The following is a 26,460-nucleotide window of genomic DNA, read 5'->3' as shown; positions in this document are numbered from 1 at the left end:
TTTCAGTTCATTTCCCAATATGAAATCTAACTATAAGGATGTTCATTACAACAATTATTTCCAATGCAAAACACTGGAAACATCTGAACATCCACCACTGGGGGAATGGGTGCGTCAATTATAGCACATCTATGTAACGAGACATGATATATAAAAAAGGATGAAATAGATTGTATGTATCACTTGGAAGAAAGCCCATGGCATAATAAATAAGAAAAAAGACATTTCAGAATAATACGGAATGATCCCACATTATGTTTTATAAAAACCTTTTGTACACACTTACCTCCCACCATTAGCACTACTTTGTTTGCAATTTTTCCAGATGCTGTCCCCACATAGCAGATGTAATTTCCTTCATCCTGAAGGCTTAAATTTCTGAGAGATAGAGAGGCATTCCCATTGTGAATTTCACTATGGAAGAGGGATGTCCTGTTTGCATATCTGGGACCTTGCTTTTCCAAATGGTCACTGCCTTTGTAGTAAGTGTGAACATTTCGGCTAGCTTGAATCTTCCAGTGAATTACAACTTCAGGGCCACTCTCAAAGGAGCAAGGGAGAATTACATCTTCATAAAGTCTTCCAACGACTGTTTGTTCACTTATAGCACTAAAATGACTGGAGAAAACTGAAAAGAGTATACCTAAAATCATGGGCACAGAAGTTACGAAGTGAATTAGTGACTGGTGCTTACCAAGGGTTTTACCAGACTATCTAGGAGATCCATTTCAGATCAGAAGCCTGATCGTTAGCAGGACCACATCATCCAGAACCCCTTGGCAGTCTGATTACCAAACACAGCTTCAGGGCTTATTTTTGAGTTTACAATTTTAATTGAACACTTGTTTAATTCAATGTAACTGTTTATGAGAGTTGGAAACAGTCCAAAGCATAAAATCACTGGTTTTCTACCAACTAGATAAAATCATCTCTGCTCTCCTCCCATCCTGGCCTGCCACTGTCCCGGAAATGATGTAAGTTAGGTCTATAAAAGACTCCTGTTGATTTTCATTCCCAGAACACATTCTATTTTAGCACCCGTTTAACAATAATGATTCATTTGCCCAGCAAACTAGAGCCAGTAGAACCCAAAAGAATGGAGTATGCTTAGCTTGATTAGTTCAGGAAATATTTAGAGCATGTAAAAGATAATGCTGGGTTCAGGAAGCTGTTAGGAATATCCGGACACTAGTCTCAAGCAGGGGAGGATATGGGCAGGAGGAGTCCAAAGGGGCAAACGAGAGTCATTTAATTTGGCGTTAGGGCCACTCACAGGATATCTTATAAGTTAGTCAAAACATAGTTAAGGAATCTTATTCTAGACACAAATGTGGAAATCCAAGTCTCCTGATTTACTTTTTTTTTTTTTGAACTATCAACTTCAGAAGTTGATTTCACAAAGCCAATGGATTTCCTCACAATAATGACTTTTGTGAAGAAAATATGCCTAGCCATTTCATAATCATTAAAGGCAGCATCCAGGTTCTTTGAGCAATTCATAAAGCATTTTCAAGTACATCTTGTACACTTTTAAGTACATCCATAGCTCTGCCTATGGATTCTGAGATACTAGGACTGAAAGGTTACTTTCATATACGTAATGGTGTAAACTCCCTTGGAGCTTGGCCAAAGCTACCCAAGATAGAGAACTGGGTACTCGTATGACTTGGCCACAAAGTTTTCCTCTTTTTCCTCTTCTGGGGCTTTTTCAATCGGCCGTGCCTCTCATAGAAAGGTTTAATTTATATCTGTACAGAGAGCTACAGGGGGGTGGTACTATGCTGAGAGAAAGGAAGAAAAGCAGTGATTGTCAACCTCCCTCATCTCTCTCCTAAACCCCCTAATAATTCATTGGATACTTAAAAGTTCCAGTCTTAGGAATCAGCAAAACTGATAATGCTTTCTGTTAAATGTTGAATAAGTACCAAGTTTACACTTAAAAAAAAAAGATCAACCAACCAATCAATCAAATCAAACTAGCCTTTCTAGTGATTTTATTTCTGGTGGGAGATAATAGATTATAATGAGCCTTAATCAGAAGAGACAGAAGCATATACGATTTTAATCTTCATGTGGACCTTCTAACCTGTTCCTTATTTCTAAGTAACTGATCTTTTCCTCTGTGGCTACAGAGGAAACAGCCACCTTGCACTGAGTGGTCATGTTTATCCAATGGTACAAACTAATACTTGGGGTATTATAAATGGAACTTACCTTGATCTCCACTCAGAAATGGTATGAGAGTGAGGATGAAAGGCAGCACTGCCTGTGCCTTCATGTCTTATGAAGGTCATATTAGTTATGCTATCAAAGAGAAGCAAAGGATGCAGGTTATGGACTTTAAAAGCAAAAAGGATTGGAAAAGAAAAAAATAGTGTCTGACTCTAGGAGATTCATTAAATAAACTATGGTACGTCCACATAAATAATTTTTCTGCAGCCATTAAAGATGATATTGTTCAGTGGCATGGAAGGAAGTTCATATATGTTTTAAGAGAAAAATCAGATTATGATACAATTTTTAAATAGTATGGCCCCTTTTTAAAAGCATACATTTACATGTACATAGGAGACTGTGCTGGTTTGAATCTGTTATGTAACCCATAAAAAGCCATATTCTTTAATGCAATCTTGTAGGGGCAGACCAATTGAGGGTGGAGCCTTTTGATTAGATTATTTCCATGGATGTGTGAACCTCCGCCCATTCAAGGCGAGTCTTAATTAGTTTACTGGAGTCTTTAAGAGAACTCAGGGAGAGAGAGCTCAGAGGTGACACAGATCCAGACACTTGGAGATGCAGACAGAAAGATGTTTGGAGATGCTAAGCTAAGAGGTGAAGCCCAGAGTTTGCCCCGGACAAGCTAAGTGAGAACCCACAGACACTTAAAGAGAAAGCCACTGGAATCAGAAGCTGAAAGCAACACAACCTGGGAGCAAAGGACCAGCAGATGCCAGCCATATGCCTTCCTAGCTGACAGAGGTGTTCCAGACACCATCGGCCGTTCTTCAGTGAAGGTATCCTCTTGTTGCTGCCTAAGTTTGGACACTTATGGCCACATAACTCTAAATTTGTAACCTAAGAAATCCCCTTTATAAAAGCCAATCTGTTTCTGGTATTTTGCATTCCAGTGGCTTTACAAACTGGAACAGAGACTGACAGGATATATATACTTAGAATGCTAACTCTGAAAGGCAGGATTCACATCTAAAGCAGTGCCTACTATATAATAGGTGCTGACAATGCCTATCAATTGACTAAAGATTTGGTATATGCAGTAGGCTGAATTATGTATCCCAATTTAGACATGTTCTTAATCTTCATTCCTGTGGGTGTGAACCCCTTGTAAATAGAGTTTCTTGAAGATGTTAGTTTTAGTTAAGGTGTGGCCCAACTGATGAGGTTGGGTCTTAATCTGGATTAGTGAAGTCCTTTATAAGCAAAAGAAATTCAGAAATAGAGAAAGCCACAGGGAGAAGCCAGAAACCAGAAGTCAACAGTACCCAGAAGAGACAGGAGAGGATATCACCATGTGTCACAAGACAGGGATACAAGTGAAGGAACCCCAGGGCTCACTGGCAGCCAGCACTGGAAGTTTACAGACTTTGGGGAGAAGGCATTGCCTTGCTGGTTCCTGGATTTTGGACTTTTCTTAGCCTTAAATATGTGAGACAATAAATTCCTGATGTTTAAGGTGGTGTGATAGCAGCTCAGGAAAACCAAGACAGTATACCTTCAACACTGGTTCTCTGGATAATAGTTTTTGTCTGTTACCTTTAAAGTTTTCTACAATGGAAATAATTGCTTTTACAGTAAAAAATACTAAAAACAAATTCAATTCGGTATGTGCCATGATGTTAACCATAGTGTTATTTATAATCAAACATTAAAACAATTAAAACAAAACCAGGAAACATCTTATATTCTTAAATGGCCAATAATAGCATAAACCACAATGCAACCATCAAAATCATGTTTTATCAAAAGGTTTTTAAAGATTTAAAAAAATGAAAAAATATAGATGGCAAAATGTGTACATATACAATTTGATGTAAAAAATAACTGATTTTATCTGATGATGGGATAAACAATTTTTATTCTTTGAAAATAGCTTGTTGAAGAATATTATGTAATTAGTTTTTAAATCTCTGCAAGGAAATTTTAAGGAAATCTTTTGAGAGTTCTATTTATAAGGCCATGTTCTATATTTGTCATGGGGATGAGATTTAAAATGATTAAAACTATCCTAAAAAGTTATATTTCTTCATTACATCTTAAATAAAACCTGGTACACTAATAATTTAATTTATATTTTCATTTTTATGTTTTTAAATACAGAAGAAAATATTTGAACAATCTTGGAGGAGGGCTTTTTCAAGATGCCTATTCATTTTTCCATTATAGGTATGTCTATATAAAAATTAGAAAAGCAACAAAAACAAATATTAAAACACAAATGATAGGGAAGACATTTGCAATCTGCAATATAAATTATAATATATTAACGTTAACACTCCAATAGCTTCCCTCTCTCTCAGAGCAATATCTAAAATGTTTGGTATACTGAAAACTATTAAAATAGTATTAGTTATGAAAATTAGACCTTTCTATTTCTTCCTATAGATATATTTGCATGTATAAAGTATGTAATGATATATGTTATGTTTATCACTGAATGGTAATATTAAAAATAATTGTTAAACACATTTTTCTACTATGAAAATATGTTGTCTATAACACTATTTATCTTTATAAGCCATGAAAAAACTATTTAACCACAGTCCATTTCCAAGGAAATTTAATTCAAATATACCTTGTTTAGTGTAACTTTGAGACATTCCATGCCCACAGTCCTACTATACTTGCCTAGAATAGCTTCACCTTCCACTCTCCGAAACACCTATTTGCTACCTTTTCTCAATTTCCAACACTTCCTCTACCTGTCTCCCTTTCAGATGAAGCTCTTGATTAATATATTAGTTAGGACCAATTATGGATACCCGTCTCTTCCTACCACCAATTCAAGTAAATCATTAATGGCTGTGCCCACTCTTTCTGTCTCACTTTCTGCTCCTTCACTTGTGCTCTGCATCCCATACCTTTTTGTATTTAATGACTTTGTCACTTCAGTTACATCCCCTTTCTACTGCATCATCAGCTCCTCTCTCTCCTGAATTAAGCCCATGAACCTAAAGTCTCCAATATCTCCCATCTTAAGAACAGGACAAAAACACAGACACACACACACACATATTCTCTTCTCACTCCTCATAACCCTGATCCCCATTAAGCTATCAACTTATTTCTCAGCTCCATTGTCTTCTTAAAATAGTTGTCTAAATAGTTTCCTCCATTTCCTCCTTTAATTCTCTCCCCTCAACCCAGCCTAACTGGGCTCTTCTCTCCGTGGCACCTCGTAAACTGCCCTTATCAGTGTCATCAAGAACTTCCATGTTGCCAAAGACTATGGATAACATTTCTCCTCATTTACTCAACCTACCAGCAGCTTCAACATAATTGGCTTTTCTTTTCCTCTTGTAAGAACCTTTGTGGCTTCTGGGACACCACATTCTCCTAGTTTTTCCTTCTTCACTGCTGTTTTACCAGGGCCCTCCTCTGTCTGGCCTCTTTATTTGCGAATATTGAGGGGCATATTCCCACACTTTCTAATTTCTTTATATTCTCTCCCTAGGTGAGCAAATCTAATCCATTGCTCTGAATGTCATCTGGACACGAGGATTCTCAAACTGATCCCCTGACTTCTCTACTGAGCCAAAGTCACATATTCAACTGTCCATTTATCCTGTCCACATAGACACCTTATAAGCACTTCAGGGTTCAAATGAGCCCTCAAATTCCACTCATTTCCCTTCACCACTGCTCTCTACTCCATTCCAAATAAAACAAGACAATAAATATAAATAACCCTGTTTCTCCCCCTGTCTTCAACTCACTAATTGGTACCAAATCTTCCTGGTTGTTTAGGTCAAAAACCTAGCAATCAACCTTGATTCTTATTTTTCCTTATACCGCATACCTAATCCCTTGAGTAGTCTACTTTGGCTAATGGATTAGATCAACTCCAATATTTGTCCACTTCTCTCCAACTCCATTGCCACCATCCTACTTCAAGACACACCACCATCATCTCTTCCCTGGAGATCTCAAATAGACATCTGACTGGTTGTTCTTTTTCTACTCGTCTCCTTATAATCCACTTTCCAAACAGCACCCACGAGTGATTTTTTTTTAAAGATGTAAGAATTCTATGACATTATCCTAATTAAACTCCTCGAGTAGCTTTCTAGCACACTCAGAGTAAGATCCAAACTCTTAACCCTAGCCTACAAAGCCGTACATATTCTGGCTCCTGGTTCTCCCTGCCTCTCCAGCTACTCCCATAGCCCACAACATATATTCCAAAAGACATGTGAACACAAGTCCTCCAATCCAAGGTCAATATGAGCATCAGCCAAAAAATTAGGTCCTTGAGAACAATTTAATTCCTGTCTTTTGGATAAAGTGACAAATTACAGTAACTCATGTATCATCTAAGATAAAGTGCTATGAATAAAAACATACTCAACCTCTTCTACACAAAGGCTTGATTTAGCGCTGTTGAGATAATTTCAGCGTTCAGCCAAGTGAGGCAGTTAATGAGTATTTGGCCCTATTTTTATGCCTAGTTTTATTTTTAAACATTTATTTTCTTCCCCAAATGCAGCAGAAAGCTTCTACCTTGGATTAAACTGATGTTACCCAAGTTGTAATCAGCACCCTTACAAAAGGGCTCAAATGTTAGCAGCATCTTGTTCTGGTACATTTTGGCTGGATTCCAGATGTGGGGGAGAAAGGCAAAGAGAAGCAGTCTCTGTAATGGAACATGGAAAAAAAAAATCCAGATGCTAACACTAATCAGACCGACAGAAGAGAAAATCAAGGCCATTTCTACAAGCATAAAATAAAGAGGACAGAACAGCTCTACCACTGTACCTGTCTTAATAGATACAGACCAAACTGGCCATCGCCATCCGTACTAGCTGTGATGATGACAAACATCACTTGTATTCAGGTCAGATTCTCCGGCCTGCACATCCACTACACTAAATACTTATCCTGGCCTCTTAACTGTTGGCCTAGATCTGACCAGAGGCACAAAGCAAGTCAATTTTCATTTTTGAAAAGCAAGAAAGCGATGCATCACTCATCCATCTTGCCAGGTCACTAACTGTTATGAGTTCCTCGGAGGTAAAAACAGCTTCCAGGGTGCTGCCTTCTTCTCTGCATTGTTTTTAAATTCAGTGCCTCTGCACAGTGCTCAAGGCAGTGAGCCAATTTGTGAAAGAAGTCATAACAAAAGGAAAACTCTTTGTAGCATCCTGGGGATTTCTCCTTAGAATCCACTTAGATTTTAATAGGATTGACTTTGTTTAGACAGAGAAGGAACAAAAGAACAATTTTAGGATTACCTTTTCCTTACTCAAAAAACGTTCCCTGATTTTTTATAGTGAAATTCCACCCCTTGGGGATTCATAAAGTGAGTTGAAACCTTGAACCTGTAGGAGTATTGTTGTCTCAGACTTTTTTGGGGGTGGGGCGGCTGGTGAGCGGTGGAGGACTAGGCTAAGATATGTGCTAACACATTTTGGGGGGAGGGGGGACAATCACAGGGCAGCAAGAGAGAAGGTAAAGGGGGAAAGAAACTGGGAAGAAGGGGAAGCAGATATCACATGGTGGTTGCCTTTCTGGCCACAGCTTCAGAATGGAAAACACAGACACTTGTTCAGTCACATGGACAATCTCCATGCACTACAGAACCACAGCACATGAGAACAATCCATCAGAGAAGGAAGAAAAGGGAATTTATCTGTAGGTTTCCCCCCATTGGTCAAAGTTTTCACCATAGGGCCTTAATTCCTGTTTCTCTTTGAGGTTGTATCACCTGGCCCTCAGGACACCACTAAGGAAGCCACATCTCTGCCTCACTGTACCAATTTTGAGTCTGGAAATGAGGGTTGAGGGAGGAGCCCCAGCCTCAGTGAGTCTCCTTGGACCAGGTCTGCCTGCTGCAGCTGCTGTGGCTCTCTCTGTAGTGGGTACAGTGGAGGACGTGCTGAAGTTGGCCTCCCCAGAGGAGGTGGAGACAGCTGGGATGCTTGGAAATGGGGCAATGGCATTGGGGTGGGCCTCTCCTTTGTGCAACCAGTTGAGGGCCCAGGAGACAGGTGAGAACAAGAAAATCTAGAAGGCTCATAAATTAGCAGTAAAAGAGCTGTTTTTAAAATGCCAGACAACGTCTGATATGTCGCTACATTAGCAGACAGTGGCAACCTGCCTAGATCCCCTGGGTCATGTGTATCAAGTCAGTTTTCACATGCCCATCGCCTAGCTGCTGCTACTTGCTCACATAACTGCAGCTTCCTTCTGAGGATTGCTGTTGGGTGACTGATCTGAGAATTACATTCCTTCTCTACTCCTCATCTCCTGTTGGCTTCCAGGCAAGAAACATTCTGCAGTTCAGAGCTCCCCTGCTATCAGACTAAGGCTGGACTGCACCTAAAGCCATATCCCTGCTCAGCCTCTTCTCTGCTCCATCCTGCTTCGCTCACTTCCTCACAGATTTCTCCCCAAAACACGCCCTCGTGACTTGCACACGGTTCCAGGGGTTGGCCTCCCAGACGCAGAGGCAGAGACAAAGCCCTCCTACAGGAATATCCTGGAAGTTAGAAGCAGTAGACAGGAGGAGCCACAGCACTACTAATGCCCCCAAAGGACCATTTTCCAGTTCAGAATCGAATCAAGAAATGTAGTTTTCTTGCCAAAAGACTAGATTATATAATCCTCCTCAATCGAGTTCTATACAAGAAAAAATATAACTGGACAGTGTGGGTTCTTTTTTAGCAAGAACACTGCCAAATGAAGAAAACAGATAAAAGAAATTGCCGGGGTTAACAAGGCAGACAGCAGGTGTTTTGCAGAGCACATAGAGATGGTAAGAAATTGAACAAAGCTCCATTAAGTGAAGTGAATGTTGAACATCTGTGGGATTTAGTCACCTCTGAACCTATGCTTTCCTCTCTATAAAGCACGCTTACAGATGGCCGTGGCCTGCCAAGTGCAAGGGTTCTGGCACACGTCTACTCTCACCAGTTCAGCGTCTCATGATGAAGTACAGTACTTTAAATGTTATGTCCATTGATTAAATGGACAAGAAAAGAGATGATGCTTCTCCAAAAACTAAGTTGAATAAGATGAATGCTTTGGAAAGATTCCATCAAAGCAAGTCACAAAAAAGGGAGGAAAAAAACTTCTGCTGTTGGATCAGGAATGGGAGAGACAATGGTAGCAGACTGAAAACAAATTGTGAGAACCTAGAAGGAGCTGGACTCTATCATTCTAAGTGCCAAGTTTTCTCTTCACTTTCAAGAAACAAAAACTGGAAATACTGGATGATGCATTATTAACTTTGTTTATGCAAATTCATATAGAAAATCAAACAGTGGCCCTTGCAAGTACTTTGACTGAAATAATGAGAACTCTGGAATGATTCTGTGCACTCTCACCACAGATAATGTGAGACCAAGAGTCTGGAACACAGAGGGGAGCAGCAGTAACTGCGGCTCAGAGAATTTGGGCTAGACTGAAATAGGAGGCTTTCTGATATCAATTTTCCATTCTCTGTTAGTCACAGTAGTTATACTTAAATATATCCATTGTATGGCAAGTGATATAGTCATACTTCTCATTTTCCAGTATGCAATTAGTCATTCCAACTCAATTCTTGTGTCATCTTTACAAATCCAGAAACAAAGAACCCTTCCAGATCAAGGTGTTAAGTTTGGGTGACCTGTAACTGAATATCAGAATCAAGGATTTGGTGTAACGAATAGGTAAACCCCAGTCTTCACAAGGTTTATTCCCAACTACATAGACCACTTAGAGCTTTTACTATATGATGCTTTTTAATGAATAGCTTTCTGGCAAGCTCTTGTGCTTACACACACACACACACACACACACACACACACACACACACATATATATGCACACACATAAACATATGACTTAATGGCTTTCAGCCCTTAGAATTTAAAGCCATGGCTAGCCAGACTAGCAGGTAAGCAAGGGAGGCGGGGGTGGGGAAGACTGCTGGCCTAGTTCTGTGTAATGCAGCTCAGCAGTCATTTCCAAAGCACCAAAGTTATCATGATTGCTTTGTACCAGTGAATTTCCTGTACAGCTCAGAGTCGAGTCTGTCAAATAAATTCTGTTTGTAAAGCTCCAGTGCTTCCGCCCTATCTTCTACTCACAATCCTTTCCTAAAATAGAGTCAGAAAATGTTGAAGTTCTGAAAAACAAGATAGAAAGAAATGCATCAAATTTACCATGACCTCCTAAGAAATAGAACTCGATCTTTCTTTTATGGTACCCCACACTGTACCACACCCAGCAAGCTTAATGTCTTTACTGCCATTAAAAACATACTTCTTTAGCATCACCTATGGGTCTGGAATTATAAAGGGAGGAGTCAGACAGTCCCTGTCCTCAAAAAGCTCAGTCTGGTACCAACAGATAGATGGAACATATGTAGAGAGAGATTCAGGCAGCAATAAGGGCTCCCACCAGGTACTATGAAGAACAAAGAAAAAACAGTTGAGCTGGGTGGGGGCAGGATAGTCAGGAAAGCTTCTTGAAGCATCAGTTTTGAAGTACAAAGAGAAACCAGCCTGTAAGGAGGGGTAGAGGGAAACCAAGGACAGATATTCTAGGTAGAATAATAGAATAAAGAAAGATGAGGCAGCAAGAGAGCCTAACTCCCAGGTGACACAATGCCAAGCCTGCCGTGTCAATGCTGGAAAGGTGTGTGCAGGGGCTAGATCAGGACCACTCTTGTAAGCCACACCAAAGAAATGGAAAGCTAATGATGAAGTCAGATTTGTATTTTAGAACAATCACACTAATGGGGTATAGAAGATGAATAAAAGGAGACAGCCTGTAAGCATTAAATAAACATGTCAGGAACTCACTGAAGCACAAGCTTAAAAGTATGAAATAGATAACATGTGAAAGGACACTTGAGCAGACAGATACCATTTCCCCCCTTCCTTGCTAACAGAATTCTTTCTCTGATCAGATCTGTGTAGGATGCGCCCCCATGAGAAGCTAAGAGAGAAGCTAAGACAGAAGCCCAGAGAATTTTGGAGAAAGCCACAGAAACCAGAAGCTAAACCCAGGAGAGGACCAGCAGACTCTGGTGATATACCTTTCCCTGTGACAGATGCCATCGGCCTTTCCTCAGAGAAGGTATCTTACTCTTGATGCCTTAATTGGGACATTTTCATGTCCTTACAACTGTAAATTTGTGAACTAATAAATCCCCATTGTAAAAGCCAATTTACTCCTGGTGTGCCAGTTTGAATGTATTGTGTCCCCCAAAACTCCATTATCTTTGATGCAATCTTGTGTGGGCAGACTTATTAGTGTTGATTAGATCGTAATTCTTTGAGTGTTTCCATGGAGATGCGACCTGCTCAACTGTAAATGATAACTGATAGGATGTTTTCTATGGAGGTGTGGTCCTGCCCATTCAGCGTGGGCCTTGATTAGTTTACTAGAGCACTATATAAGCTCAGACAGAAGGAGCGAGCTTGCTACAGAGGGACACTTTGAAGAACGCACAGGAGCTGAGAGAGGAGCTGCAACTTACAGAGACATTTTGGAGACGGCCTTTGAAAGCAGACTTTTGCTCTAGAGAAGCTAAGAGAGGACAAATGCCCCAAGAGCAACTGAGAGTGACATTTTGAAGAGAAGCTGCAGCCTAGGGAGGAATGTGCTGGGAGAAACAGACTTTGAAACCAGAACTCCAGAGCATATGCCAGCCACGTGCCTTCTCAGCTAACAGAGGTTTTCCAGGTGCCATTGGCCATCCTCCAGTGAAAGTACCCGATTGCTGATGTGTTACCTTAGACACTTTATGGGCTTAAGACTGTAACTGTGTAACCAAATAAACCCCCTTTTATAAAAGCCAATCCATAGCTGGTATTTTGCATCCCAGCAGCATTAGCAAACTGGAACACCCGCTATATTGCATTTTGGCAGCTTTAGCGTACTGGAACAGGAGGTGAACATCACGAAGTAGAGGTGGGCTTGGGGTGAGGAGCAGAAGCCCGTTGGGACTTCCCAACTTTATTGGAAATTGAGAATCCATCGACTACCCAGATTGACACAACTTGTGAGTATTGAACCCAATTAAAATGTTTGTGCCAGCCTTTTTCTAGGTCCAACTTTTCCCAAGAGAAGTAGGAAAGTGTAGCCAGCTTCTTTCACTGCTTTGTCTCCAAAATAAACTACTGAAATCATACTGGAAAAAAAAACACACACACACACACCATTGTGACAAGATTTTAGATAATAAGACAGAGTCCTGTGAGGAGAGTTTCTGTGGAATCTTTTGTATTCTTACAAGAGGAATAGATGAAAGAGTAGAAATTGATGTGAACTCTTTCCCTTTACTTCCTGAGCAATAATCTGATGGCTGGAGCTGCAGCAGCCATCTTAGAGACATGGGAAACACATATGAGGCAAAAAGGTCAATATAAAAAGAGTGACAAAGCAGAAAGATGGAAAGATCAGGGTTTGCAATGACATTGTTGCCAAAATAAAAACAACTTATTTACCTGATGAAGAGCTGCTAACACAGGAACTTGGCTCCATTTTTGTTTACATAAACAAATCAATGAAAAAACTCTCTCCTCCCATCACAATAAAGTTTGAAAAAGATTGTACCATCTTTTAATGGAGTAATGTAAGAGTCATATGTTTGCTTGGTAACCAATAGCAAAAATACTTTTAATCTCAAAGCTAAAGAAAACATCAGTTATGAATCATTGGAGGTTTGAAGTAAGCTTGATATAACTTAAGTTTTTTTATGAGATGTTTCTAACAGCAAAACCATGTTGTCATTCAGAAGGAGAGACTCTAAAGAGAAGTCAATCCACTCTGATACAGGTATCAGGGTTGCCAGCAAAAGCGTGACTCACACAGGCTCATGCAAAGACGTTTTATTCTCATAAAGAGATAGAGCAAGGTCAGCTTCACTAGTGGGCTCACTAGTGGGCATGTGTTCTCCCTAACTAGCACAGGATGTATTTGTGGGTTCCAGGGAAGGGTGACAGGCCATGCTAAGACTGCCCCATGCCACACATAGTAACTTTAAAATTCCTGTTTCATTTTAGTGTCAAAGTTAGGAGGGAAATACTGATATTCAACTGAAACATTATATTGCAAATATTGACATTTTCTATAGTACAACGAGAGAAGAATTTGGCTAGCTATTTTACTTTCCAGGGCCCTGGTTTCCTTATTTCTTTCAAATAAAAAAACAACAGTAAATCCTTGAAAGGGGGGCCTTTAAAAATAAGACTATAACCTAGTAACTTCATAATATACAGCTGGGACTTGAATATTTGTAGAAATAATGGATTTAGCATGTCATGATGTAATTAAGCCTAATTCAACACCAGAAGTTTAGAGTTGAATTTATAAAGTTAAAACTAAAGAAGGGACAATAAAGAAGCTTTAAGTTGGTCTGAGATCTTTGAAATGCAGAATACTCGAGTTTGACTTATGCAGACGTATGAGTATGTCGGTTGACTCACAATGGAAGATGCCCAGATGCCCCAGGTAAATCTGCCTCTGTTCTTTCTGTTTCTATAGTTAGAAACTCTCCCAGGAGTTTTTCTTGGGTCCAGTAAAGACACTGGCCAAGTCGGATACACAGGGGAGGGGGAAGGGGGGAGAGTGGAGAGGAGAGACCAACTCAATGCTGAGCAATAGGGAGGGAGATTTTTTTTAAGTGAGGCATCTTCGCCCATGGCTCCATCTGTTCAGGCAGTGAGATCCAGGCCCAGTAGGATTCACTATGGAATGATGACCTTTCTTTCTCCTTTCATTTGTTTCCAAACCCTTATTCTCCAAAAATGAGCTACCACCTTCTTTGAGAAATATGAATTCTCTCATCCACTCTCTTCTCTATCAAACCCATCTTTGGTAATTCCTCCCAGTCTCCTATCTTTCCTTAGGCCTTAGCCCTTCTCCCCACAACCCCCACCAACACCCTCACACACACAGAGACCCCTTCTCTCTTTCTCTCTAAGGTGCTCTTTCCCCATTCGGAGAAACATAATGAGCAACATTCCTTGACCCTGCTGTTCCCTCTAGTTATGATCCTAATTCTCAACTACATTTACCTTCCAAGTTTTACCTGGAATCACCTCTATGTCACTCTTTCTCACTGCATATTGACTATTAAAAGGCCTATGAACCTAACTTTTCTATCTACCTATCCTGAAATCATTTTTGCAAGGCCTTAGCAACACAACTGACAAACCCAAAGATACTCTTAAATCACATGGCAGACCTTCAGCCTTTCCTCCTTGAACACAAAATAGGTTGTTTTTCATTTTTGTGGCGAACAGGAAGCTTGGGGTTTGGGGAGGAGCTGGCAGAACAGAAGAGCAGATTATATGAGTAAATAAAGATCGATGAGAAAACCAGCATGAACAATATTTACTAGGAGGTCCTATCTGCTAAAGAATATATGTAAAGCTTTCTCTTTTCTCCTGCATTTTATTACTCCTTTTGGTAATATTAACAGCTAATATTTCAGCGCTACTAAGCATATAGTAATGTGGTAGGCACTGTACTAATTTATAAATGCCTAATACCAAAGCCTTCTTCAGAGCGGGAAGCAGCCCAAAGTTAAACAGAGCTGCTGCACCCAGGAGTAACAAATGATTTCATAGGACTTACACCAAGATTAGTACTTCTCAAACTATCTGTAATAAAGAACCAGTCAATTTTTTCCCAATCTGTCATAGACAAATTCACTGGGAAAATACAGAAAAATGAATTGCTAGAAAAATTAAATTTAAAGGCCTCATTTTTTATTATTATTAGATTCAACAGACATAGAAATTTTGATAATCAATTTAAGAGAATAATTTTAAATTGTTACTTTCTATGTCTGTACTTCTCTCATCATGAAACAGTATAAACGTGCATGGACTGGCACTACGCAGACTCCCCACTTTGAGTAGCACTGATCTAGATGATAGTCCTTCTCAAATTCTGCTGCAATCTTTGGTCCATAAGCTATTCATTACCACTGATAACACACTCTACATATAATACAGAGAGAAAAGAAGAAAGATTTTTTTCCACATCATGACCCAGCAAGCAAGGAAACAGGCTCTGATCTTTCTTTCTGCCACTGATCCTTAAGTCGGAGCTGGTATTTACCTCTTCCCTTTTCTATTACCCATTCTATGGTCTCCTTACCTCCTTCCAGCCCCTCAGCTGTTTCTCTCATGGGGTAACCTGAGCCTTGATTCCTGAGCTGTTTTGGTTATTAGTGATCTTGCACCTAGAGAGGAATAGTCTTCCATTAGTCTTTTCCACTAGGCACATCAGAATGAGAAAGGGGTCCACTAAATCTCTATCATCTTCCTCCTGGATCCAGTTGTACAGTAGCAACTGCATCTCATCTTAATAGGCAGGGTCAGTCACCCACTTTTCTGGCTATTTGTCCCTAGGCATGAAGAGCCCAGATGACCAGTTTTAGCCTCTAGTTCAGTAGAACCACACTGTAGTAGTCCATGCTGAAAGCATTCATCCTTTTGGGTACTAAAAAAAGATTCCATAGTTGTTGGGACAGTGAGTAAGAAATTTGAGAGTAGAGTAGTTAGCTATAATTGTTATTGACAGCGTTCCCTCCTCAATCCTTGGTTCCCATGCCTTCTAGCTATGGGGAAACTGCCTTATTTTGAACATTGGTCGAGAGCATAACCAATATTTTGCAGAGTACCTATGTCATCAAGTGGATGAAGATGCTAAGATTGCAGTGCTAAGTGTTTAAAAGACTGGTCCACCATCTCAGAAGGCTAACTGCTTCATTAATGGGGCATGTAACAGTTGATTACATTATTACAGTGTTTTCATTCTTTGTTTCTGATCAAGATGTTGTATGAATCATTCCATTCATTGTGTCCACAGTTGGTAGTTCTAATAGAAGGATGGCCACTGGGAAGAGAGAAAGGTGAATAAGGTTCCCTTCTAGAATGGAAGCAGTGCAATATAATCCAACAAGGAGCTGGCTTATCTTCTCTATGTATGATGGCATATCAGTCATTAAGGCTAACAAATTGAGCACTCAGCTGTGGCAGCAGCCTGGTCTGCTTTGATGAAGGAAAAGCTGTGTGGTAGAGTCTATTCTGAGCCATTATACATTCTCCCATGGCTGCCTTATTCACATTCCATGTGAATGCTTGCCAGAAAGACCCTAAATCAAGTGGCTAGGCAGTGATGTCAGTCAGGTCAGCTCAGCCTCCTTTTGATGCTTGATCAATAGGCAATGTTCCAGATACTTTGGGATGTTCAATGCTCACATCCATTTCCTCAATCATCCAATCATCCTTCTTCCAAGTTCTTGATCAACATGCCCAAGAACTGATACAGAGCCTTATTGCTGCCAGGGACACTCAATTTTGTTCCTACTTTGCTATGAATATTGGATTTCTGATCAAATAATCTAAAAATCAAGCATCTTCTTCATGAACTATGTGCTATTTATTCTACCTAGACAATTTCTGAAAAGAATAGTCACTTACTAAAGGGAAAAAGTCTTTTCTCTCTGAAACCTAGAAGCTTTTAATGCTTTTAATGCCATTCTATTATGATTTGCCAAAGGCACCATCAGTATTTGGATCTGCCATGGACACTGCATTTTCTCCAACAAAGAGACAAAATGTCCAATAGAGACAAAAAATGGAGGAGCAGTTGCAATGACAATCACCACTTGGTTAAGTAATGATATGTCCAGCAGATTTGCTGGCACCAGCTCTGTCTTCCTCATGACTCAAGCTCCTGATGGTCACACCTTCCAAGTTTCCAGCTTCCATGAAGGGATCCTGATCTCTGGGATCTCATAACATCACTCCCTTCCATCATAAAAGTGATTTCCTACCGTAGCCTGGGTTCCTCACCATCTTCTATTTGATTTCCTAGCCCTCTAACTCCTGATTTCCTGTATTAAATTCCCTCTGTTGTAAATACTTGAAGTGGATATTATTTTTCCTGAACAGATGCTGTTGGTCATCCAAGTTGGTTCACACTAGTCCTTGTGAAACTATAATGAATATACTTTTCTCTGAGTATATAGCAGGAATGTCTATCCTTGGCAACTTTTGGAATCCCAAAATTAGCTTCCTGAACTCTTGTGTCCAGGCTATTGTAGTAGGAAGGGCCAAATGGTAGACAATTTGCATACCTCACATTTTCAGATTAGTTCATCAAAAGCAATACTACAGACATCATCAACATGCAGATGTGAGACATCCCCTGGAAAAGTCTCCCCTCAGAATCAACTAATAAAAGGACAAATCCCACTTGCTTGGAACTCTGTAATATGACAGAGACTGGAGAAGGACTCCACAAATGCTGAATTGAAGAAAAAGAAAATGCCAAAATCAGGTAGGAGATGTATATCCCAGACCTACCAGTCCAGACCCCTCCTTCTCACTCAACTCTGAAAAGCTTAAGAGGCCCACAGAGGCAGCATGACCTGTACACACAACACCCAGATAGAACTCCATATGCAGGCACAGGGATCCGGTGGCCGAGGAGTGCTACATACAAACGTGCCCCCTGGGAAATTAGAGACCACAGCAGAACTGTTGGTTAGAGGAGCACACACTCAATCCAGTCTCTGTTTGCTGGAACACTTAAACACAAATTGAGCCTTTCCAGATTGACCCTATCTGACTCTCTGGGGTGGGATATCCTAATAGGGAGGAAACCAGAGGCAGAAAAAGCTTCATGGAAAAAAATAGGGGACAGAAACTGAACTGATATAAGACAGGATGGACCCAGAACTGAAACATATAATGAAAGGGGAGCACTGAGCGAGGAAGATAATTTAAACAAATCATACAAGCTGGAGAAAAAAATTCTACAACAAAACAAAACAAAGCAGAACAAACCAGAACAGGTCAAGTTTCCTAGAGAAGGAACAGAGGAAAGGAAGCTTTCTGCTGGAGGTGAACCAATTGCATATCAAAGGGCAACCTAAAAAGTTGTACCACATATCCAGGGCAAGAATCAGGTGCAGAAAAACTGAGGAAATCTGAACAGTTAAACAAGGCTATTCTAAAGGTCCAGTATAAGTTGAACCAAGCATCAAGAAGAGCCTTAACACAAAGCCAATCAACAATATAGAGCTCTAGAAAGAGGGAAAAACTGACCTTTGGAACTAGCACATCAAAATTATCAGATGCCCAGACATCAGAAAAAAAAAAAAAAAATACAACCCATACTGAAAAAACAGGAAGATATGGCTCTGTCAAGGGAACAAATTAAAACTTCAGAGGAGACACAGAATTTGGAACAACAAAAACATTCAAACAAATCCCCTAAATCAATTCAAGGAAATGAAGGAAAATATGGATAGAAAGAAACTACTGGTGGATATATTGCCAAAGGATATCACAATGTGTAATGATAAAGAATAATTTGAAAGTTAAAAAGAAATATAGCAGAAATTATGGAAGGAAAGGCACAATATTAGAGATTAAAAACACACAACAGCAGATATGAAAAGTCAGAAGAAAGAAGCAGCAAACTGGAAGACAGGGAAGTTGAAATCATACAGTCAGAAAAACAGAGAAAAGAACAGACTAAATTGAGCAGTGTCTCAGGGACTTAGTTACAGCATGAAGCATAAAAACATATTCATCATGGGTATCCGAGAAGGAGATGGGAAAAGGGACAGAAAGAATATTTGAGGAACTAATGACTGAAAATTTCCCAACTCTTTTGAAAGACATAACTATACAAGTCGAAGAAGTACAACATTCTCTAAACAGAATAAACCCCAGTAGACCTACTGTGAGACACATCCTAATTAGGATGTCAAACCTCAAAGAAAAAGAGAGTTATTAAAGCAGCAAAAGAAAAGCTACTCACAATTAAACTAAGTTCTTATTTCCATCAGAAACATGGAGGCAAGAAGACAGTAGTACAATAAATTTAAGGTACTGAAAGAGAGAAACTTCCAGCCCAAAATTCTTTATCTGGCAAAACTGTCCTTAAAAAATGAGAGAGAATTTTAAATATTCACAGATAAACAGAAACTGAGAGAGTTCATCAACAAAAGACCTGCCCTACAAGAAGTGCTAAAGGGAATTCTTCTGTTTGAATGGAAAAGACAGGAGAGAGTAGCTTGGAGTGCAGTGAAAAAGTGAAGATCTTCAGTAAAGGTGACAAAAAAGATAAATGCAAAATCCAAAAGTACTGTATCCTCAATATATAATGCTACTCTTTAATTCCTGTAAGAATCAGAATACAATTGAACAAGAAAAAGTCATATTTCCTGATAATGGACATGCAAAATATAAAGAAGTAATGTGGGACAATATAAACGACATAAAAAGGGAGAAACAGAAGCATATGGGAACAGAGACTGTGTATGCTATTGAAGCTAAGTTGGTATCTTTTCAAATGAGTACATTATAGATGTAGGTTGTTAATACAAACTCCAGGGTAACCCCACAAAGTATGTATTTTAAAAATATACAGAAACAAAAATGAGAAAGGAATGAGTCAGATAAATCCCAAAAGATTAACTATACAGAAAAGGAGTTGCAATAAAAAGAAAAGAGAGATAAAAAATGATATAATATATAAAAACCAAAGGACACAATGACTGAAGTAAGTACTGACTTTACAGTAATAACACTGAATGTTAATGAATTGAAATCCCCAATCAGAAGACACAGACTGGCAGAATGGGTAAAAAAAAAAAAAAAAACCACATGATTTATAAGTGTATGTTGTTTACAAGAGACTGACTTTAGACCCAGATCCACAAACAGGTTCAAAGTGAAGGACTGTAAAAATATATCCCATTCAAATGTTAACTAAAGAGAGTTGGGAGTAGCTATACCATTAGCAAACAAAATAGACTTTAACTTCAAAGAGACAAAGGACACTATGTACTGATAAAAGGGAACCAACCAAGAAGAAATAGCAATCATAAATTTTATGCACCCAACTACAGTGCCCCAAAGTACATGAAGCAAATACTGACAAAGTGAAGGGAGAAATAGACACATCTTCAATAATAGTTGGAGACTTCAATTTACCACTCTCATCAATAGATGGAACATCCAGAGAGAAGATCAATAAGGAAACAGAACTTGAATAATATGATAAATGAACTAGACCTAGCAGATGTATACAGAACACTGTACACCAAAACAACAGGATATACATTCTTCTTAAATGCACATGGATCATTCTCCAGGATAGACCATATGTTGAGTCACAAAACAAGTCTCAATAGGTTTTAAAAGCTTGAAATTATACAAAGCATCTTCTCTGATCACAATGGAATGAAACTGGAAATAAATAACAGGCAAAGAACTAGAAAATCCACAATATATCGAATTTAAATAACACTCTTAATCAATGGTTCAAAGAAGAAATTACAAGGGAAATTGTAAATATCTTGAGCCAAATGAAAATGAGAGCACAACATATCAAAACTTATGGAATGCAGCAAAGGCAGTGCTTAGAGGGAAATTTATAGCCCTAAATGCTCACATTAAAAAGAAGAAAGAGCTAAAATTAAATATGTAACTGCACAACTGAAGGAACTAGAAGAAAACAGCAAACTAAACCCAAAGCAAGCAAAAAGAAAGAAATAAAGATTAGAGCAGAAATAAATGAAATAGAGAATTAAAAAAAATAGAGAGCATTAACAAAACAAAAAGTGGTTCTTTGAAAGGATCAATAAAATTGAAAAACCTTTAACTAGACTGACAAAAAAAGAGAGAAGATACAAATAAATAAAACCAGAAATGAGGGGGTACATTACTACTGTCCTTACAGAAATAAAAAGATCATAAGATACTATGGACAACTGTATGCCAACAAATTAGACAACTTAGTCGAAACTGATAAATTCCTTGAAACATACAAACAACCTACACTGATTCTAAAAGAATTAGAAGATCTCTACAGACTAATTACAAGAGATTGAATTAGTCATCAAAAGCCCAGAACCACATGACTTCACAACGGAACTCTACCAAACACTCCAAGAAGAATTTGTACCAATACTGCTCAAACTCTTCCAAAACTTTGAACAGGAGGGAACACTACCACATTCATTCTATGAGGCAACATCACCCTAATGCCAAAGCCAGATAAAGATATTACAAGAAAATAAAATTAAAGACCAAATTCTCTTATGATAGATGAAAAAATTCTGAACAAAATATTAGCAAATAGCATCCAACAGCACATTAAAAGTGTTATACACCATGATCAAGTTGGATTTACTCCAGATATGCAAGCATTGTTCAACATTAGAAAATCAATAAATGTAATGCATCACATGATCAAAACAAAGGAAAAATCACATGATCATCTGAATTGATGCAGAAATGGCATTTCACAAAATCCAGCATCCTTCCATAATAAAACAAGAAAAATAGGAAATAGGAGGAAACTTCCTCAACATGATGGAGGGCCTATATGAGAAACTCACTGGTAACGTCATACTCAATGCTGAAAGACTGAAAGCTTTCCCTCTAAGATCTGGAACAAGACAAGGATGCCCACTGTCACCACTGTTATTCAACATTATTAGTGGAGTTTTAGCCAGAGCAGTTAGGCGAGAAAAAGAAATAAAAGGCATCTGAGAGGGAAAGGAAGAAGGAAAACTTTCCCTATTTGTGGATGACATGATCCTATAAATAGAAAGTCCTGAAAAATCTACAACAAAGCTAAAGAGCTAATAAATTTAAATTTCAGTAAAGTGATGGAGTACAAGATCAACATGCAAAAATGAATAGTTTTTCTAAACACTAGTAATGAGCATTCTGAGGAGAATATCAAAGAAAAATTCCATTCACAATAGTAACTAGAAGAATCAAATATCTATAAATAAATTTAACCAAGGCTGGTAAAGGACTTACACATGGAAAACTACAAAACTTTGCTAAAAGAAATCAAAGAAGAGCTGAATAAGTGGAAGAATAGTCTATATTCATGGATTGGAAAACTAAATATTGTTAAAATATCAATTCTTCCCAAAATGCTTTACAGGTTCAATGCAATCCCAATCAAAATTCTATCAGCCTATTTCACAGAAAAGGAAAAGCCAATATAAAATTTATTTGGAAGGGTAAGGGACCCTGAATAGCCAAAAATGTTGAAAAAGAACGAAGTTGAAGGACACACAGTTCCTGATTCAAACTTATTACAAAGCTACAGTGGTCAAAACAGCATGGTACTGCCATAAGGATACATATATAGACCTACGGAATTGAATTGAGAGTTCAGAAATAGACCCTCACATCTATGACTAATTGATTTTTGACAGGACTGCCAAATCCACTCAATTGTAAAGAAGACGCTCTTCAACGAATGGTGCTGGGAGAACTGGATATCCATATTCAAAAGAACAAAAGAGGACCCCTATCCCACATCACATAGAAAACTTAACTCAAAATGGATCAAAGGCCTAAATATAAGAACCAGGACTATAAAACTCTTAGAAGGTAACTTAAGGAAACATCCTCAGGATCTTGTGTCAGGCAAAAGTTTCTTAGATTTTACAGCCAAAGCACAAGCAATAAAAGAAATAATAGATAAATGGGACCTCATAAAAATTAAAAACTCTATCAGGAACATGAAAGTAAAAACATACTCAAATGGAGAAAATATTTGGAAGCCAAATATCTGATAATGGTTTAATATCCAGAATATACAAAGAAATCTTACAACTCAATAAAAAAACAAACAACCCAAATAAAAAACAGGCAAAAGACTTGAATAGACATTTCTCCAAAGAGGATATACAAATGGCTAAAAAGCACAAGAAAAAAATGCCCAACATCATCAGCCATTAGGGAAATGTAAATCAAAACCACAATGAGGAGGAAGAAGATGGCAGCATAGAGAGGAGTGGAAGTTAGTCAGTCCCCCTGAAACAATCAGGAACAACTAGTAAATAATCTGGAATAACTGTGGGGGGACAAACATGACTGTCCACTCATCAAACACCAACCTGAATTGGCAGTGTTCTAGTTTGCTAATGCTGCCAGAATGCAAAACAGCAGAGATGGATTGGCTTTTATAAAAGGGGGTTTATTTGGTTACACAGTTACAGTCTTAAGGCCATAAAGTGTCCAAAGTAACACATCAGCAATCGGGTACCTTCACGGCAGGATGGCCAATGGTGTCCGCAAAACATCTGCTATCTGGGAAGGCACGTGGCTGGCATCTGCTCCAAAGTTCTGGTTTCAAAATGGCTTTCTCCCAGGACATTCCTCTCTAGGCTGCAGTTCCTCAAAAATGTCACTCTTAGTTGCACTTGGTGTATTTGTCCTGTCTTAGCTTCTCTAGAGCAAAAGTCTGCTTTCAATGGCCATCCTCAAACTGTCTCTCATCTGCAGCTCCTGTGTGCTCTTCAAAGTGTCCCTCTTGGCTGTAGCTCCTCTCTAAAACATCACTCATAGCTGTACTGCACTGAGTTCCCTCTGCCCATCAGCTCATTTATATGGCTCCACTGATCAAGACCCACCCTGAATGGGTGGGGCCATGCCTCCATGGAAATATCTCATCAGAGTTATCACCTACAGTTGGGTGGGGCACATTTCCATGCAAATCTAATCAGCACCAAAACGTCTGTCCCACAAGACTGCATCAAAGAATATGGCTTTTTCTGGGGGACATAATACATTCAAACCAGCACAGGGAGGAATGCACAAGATTGCAGCATAAAATCTGGAAGTAAAAACTGCAGACCTGAGCTGGGAGCCCCTCCCTCTACAGCCTGAACTGCAAACCCTCATGGTGCTAGAGAGCAGCACTCTCTGAGCAAGAGAATATAGCTCAGCTAAGCTCCAACTGGGGTTTTAATTAACAAACATGGACTGCTCAATACAAGCTACAAGTCCCCAACAAGCAGACAGAGGCTTTTGGTGACCACTGACCTTGGAGAGCCAGAGACCTCTCTGGGAGTGAGGAGAAGCCCAGAGGACCTGGTGCTATCTCTGGCTGGCAGGTGAAACTGAGAGGGGCTGCAGACTGGCCCTGAAAGAGGGCTTTCTGTCCCTTTTTCAGCTGAGTGGAGAAAGCATCAGCCATTTTCAGTTCCCAGCACTCCGACCCAGACAAGGGTGGAGATAGCAGAGTCAGAGAGACTATTCATATGCTAATGACCTCTCCCTAGGGGGTGTATCTTCCCTAAGAGGAAGAAGGTGGTGCTAAGCTCTACCACCAGCCTTCCATTCAGAACCAGACCCCAGAGCCTGGAGGAAAACAGCCATGGGCCACACCACCTTATACCAGGCTGGAGCTACAGGCTGACAGGCTTCACCTGCTGGGCAGAAAAGCACAGTGACTTGAGGCCTCACAGGGTACATCAATGCCTAAGACAGCCTCAGAGAAACCAGATGCTATTGCCTCCTTCCAAGACCTGAGCCTGTTCTGGTCTGGGAAAACCTGATTGGGGTACCCAGGGAAACTAGATGCCTAGACAGCAGAAAACTACATCTTACATTAAGAAAAATGAAGTTATGGCCCAGTCAAAGGAACAAACTTACACTTCAACTGAGATACAGGAATTGAAACAACTAATGGTAAATCAATTCAAAAAGTTTAGGGAAGATATGGCAAAAGAGATGAAGCATATAATGAAAACACTGGGCGTACATAAGGTAGAATGCGAAAGTTCGAAAAAACAACTGGCAAAATCTATGGAAATGAAAGAGATGAAAGACACAATGGAGACATACAACAGCAGATCTCAAAGGCAGAAGAAAACACTCAGGAACTGTAGTAGCAAGACACCTGAAGCCTACACACAAAAGAACAGATAAAGAAAAGAATGGAAAAATATGAACAGTGTCTCTGGGAACTGAATGACTACATGAAATGCAGGAATGTATGTGTCATGGGTATCCCAGAAGGAGAAGAGGAGGAAAAGGGGCAGAAGCAATAATAGAGGAAATAATCAATGAAAATTTCCCATCTCTTTTGAAAGACATAAACGTACAGATCCAAGAAGTGCAGCATACCCCAAACAGAATAGATCTAAATAGGCCTATGCCAAGATACTTAATAATCAGATTATCAAACGTCAAAGACAAAGAGAGAATCCTGAAAGCAGCAAGAGAAAAGTGATCCATCACATACAAAGGAAGCTTGATAAAACTATGTGTGGATTTCTCAATAGAAACCATGGAGGCAAGAAGGAAGTGTGTGATATATTTAAGATACTGAAAGAGAAAAACCACTGACCAAGAATCCTGTATCTGACAAACTGTCCCTCAAACATGAAGGAGAGTTTAAAATATTCTCTGACAAACAGGCAATGACAGAGTTTGTGAACAAGATACCTGCTCTTCAGGAGTCACTAAAGGGAACACTACAGACAGAAAGGAAAAGACAGGAGTGAGAGGTTTGGAAAACAATTTTGGGAGATAGTAACACAGCAATGTAAGTACACTGAACAAAGATGACTGAGTATGGCTGAAAGAGGAAGGTTAGGAGCATGTGGAACACCAGAAGGAAACAGGAAAGATAAAGACTGGGACTGTATCACTCAGTGAAACCTAGGGTGCTCAACAATTGTGATAAAATGTACAAATATGTTTTTACATGAGGTAGAACAAATGAATGTCAACATTGCAAGGTGTTAAAAATGGGGTGGGATTAGGGGGAAAATATAATCAATGCAAACTAGAGACTACAGTTAACAGAAACAGTGTATTTTGCTTCCTTTAATATAACAAAGGCAATATACCAAAGCTAAATGTATATGGGGGGGCATAGGTGAAGGGTATGGAACTCTTGACATTGGTGATGTTGTATGACTCTTTATTCTACTTTAGTTTAATGCTATCTTTCCTTTTGTTGCTTCCTAGCTGTTATGTTTTTTTTTTCTCTTTCTTTTTTCTTTTTCTTTTTTTCTCTATGCCGTCTTTGACTCTTCCTCCTTCTTTGTGGAAGAAATGGAGATGTCCTTGCATAGATAGAGGTGATGGTGGTGAACACATAAATATGTGACTATACAGGGAACCATCAATTGTTTACTTAAGACGGAATGTATGGTGCCTGAACAAAACCATCTTTAAAAAATGGGTTGATGAAGAAAACTTGAGGGCACTATATTGAGTGAAATAAGACAGACACATAAGGACAAATATTGCAGGGTATCACTGATATGAACTAATTGTAATTTGTAAACTCATAGACATGAAATATAAGTTACCAGGATATAGAACAAGGCTAAAGAATGGGGAGCGGTTGCTTATTATGAGCAGAATGTTCAACTAGGGTGAATTTAAACGTTTGGAAATGGACAGAGGTTATGGTAGCACATTGTGAGAATAA

At 39.2% G+C, this 26,460-nt stretch overlaps 1 protein-coding gene across 2 annotated transcripts in view; it reads right to left on the bottom strand.

Annotated features, from left to right (window-relative positions):
• HHLA2 (HERV-H LTR-associating 2) overlaps window positions 1-26,460 on the bottom strand; it is a 56,253-nt gene that overhangs the window by 14,616 nt on the left and 15,177 nt on the right. For both annotated transcript variants that reach the window (XM_037835170.1, XM_037835168.1), the window contains exons 2-3: window positions 2,215-2,304; window positions 287-643 (exon numbers count right to left, since the gene is read on the bottom strand). In XM_037835170.1, coding sequence (XP_037691098.1) covers window positions 287-643; window positions 2,215-2,278 — 421 coding nt within the window. In that variant the 5' untranslated portion in view covers window positions 2,279-2,304. The remainder of the gene's footprint in view (window positions 1-286; window positions 644-2,214; window positions 2,305-26,460) is intronic.

This window comes from Choloepus didactylus, chromosome 1 (assembly GCF_015220235.1).
Source record: "Choloepus didactylus isolate mChoDid1 chromosome 1, mChoDid1.pri, whole genome shotgun sequence".
Taxonomy (NCBI): domain Eukaryota; kingdom Metazoa; phylum Chordata; class Mammalia; order Pilosa; family Megalonychidae; genus Choloepus; species Choloepus didactylus.
The sequence above is the reverse complement of the archived record's forward strand: the minus strand, read 5'-3'. Positions and strand labels throughout refer to the sequence as shown.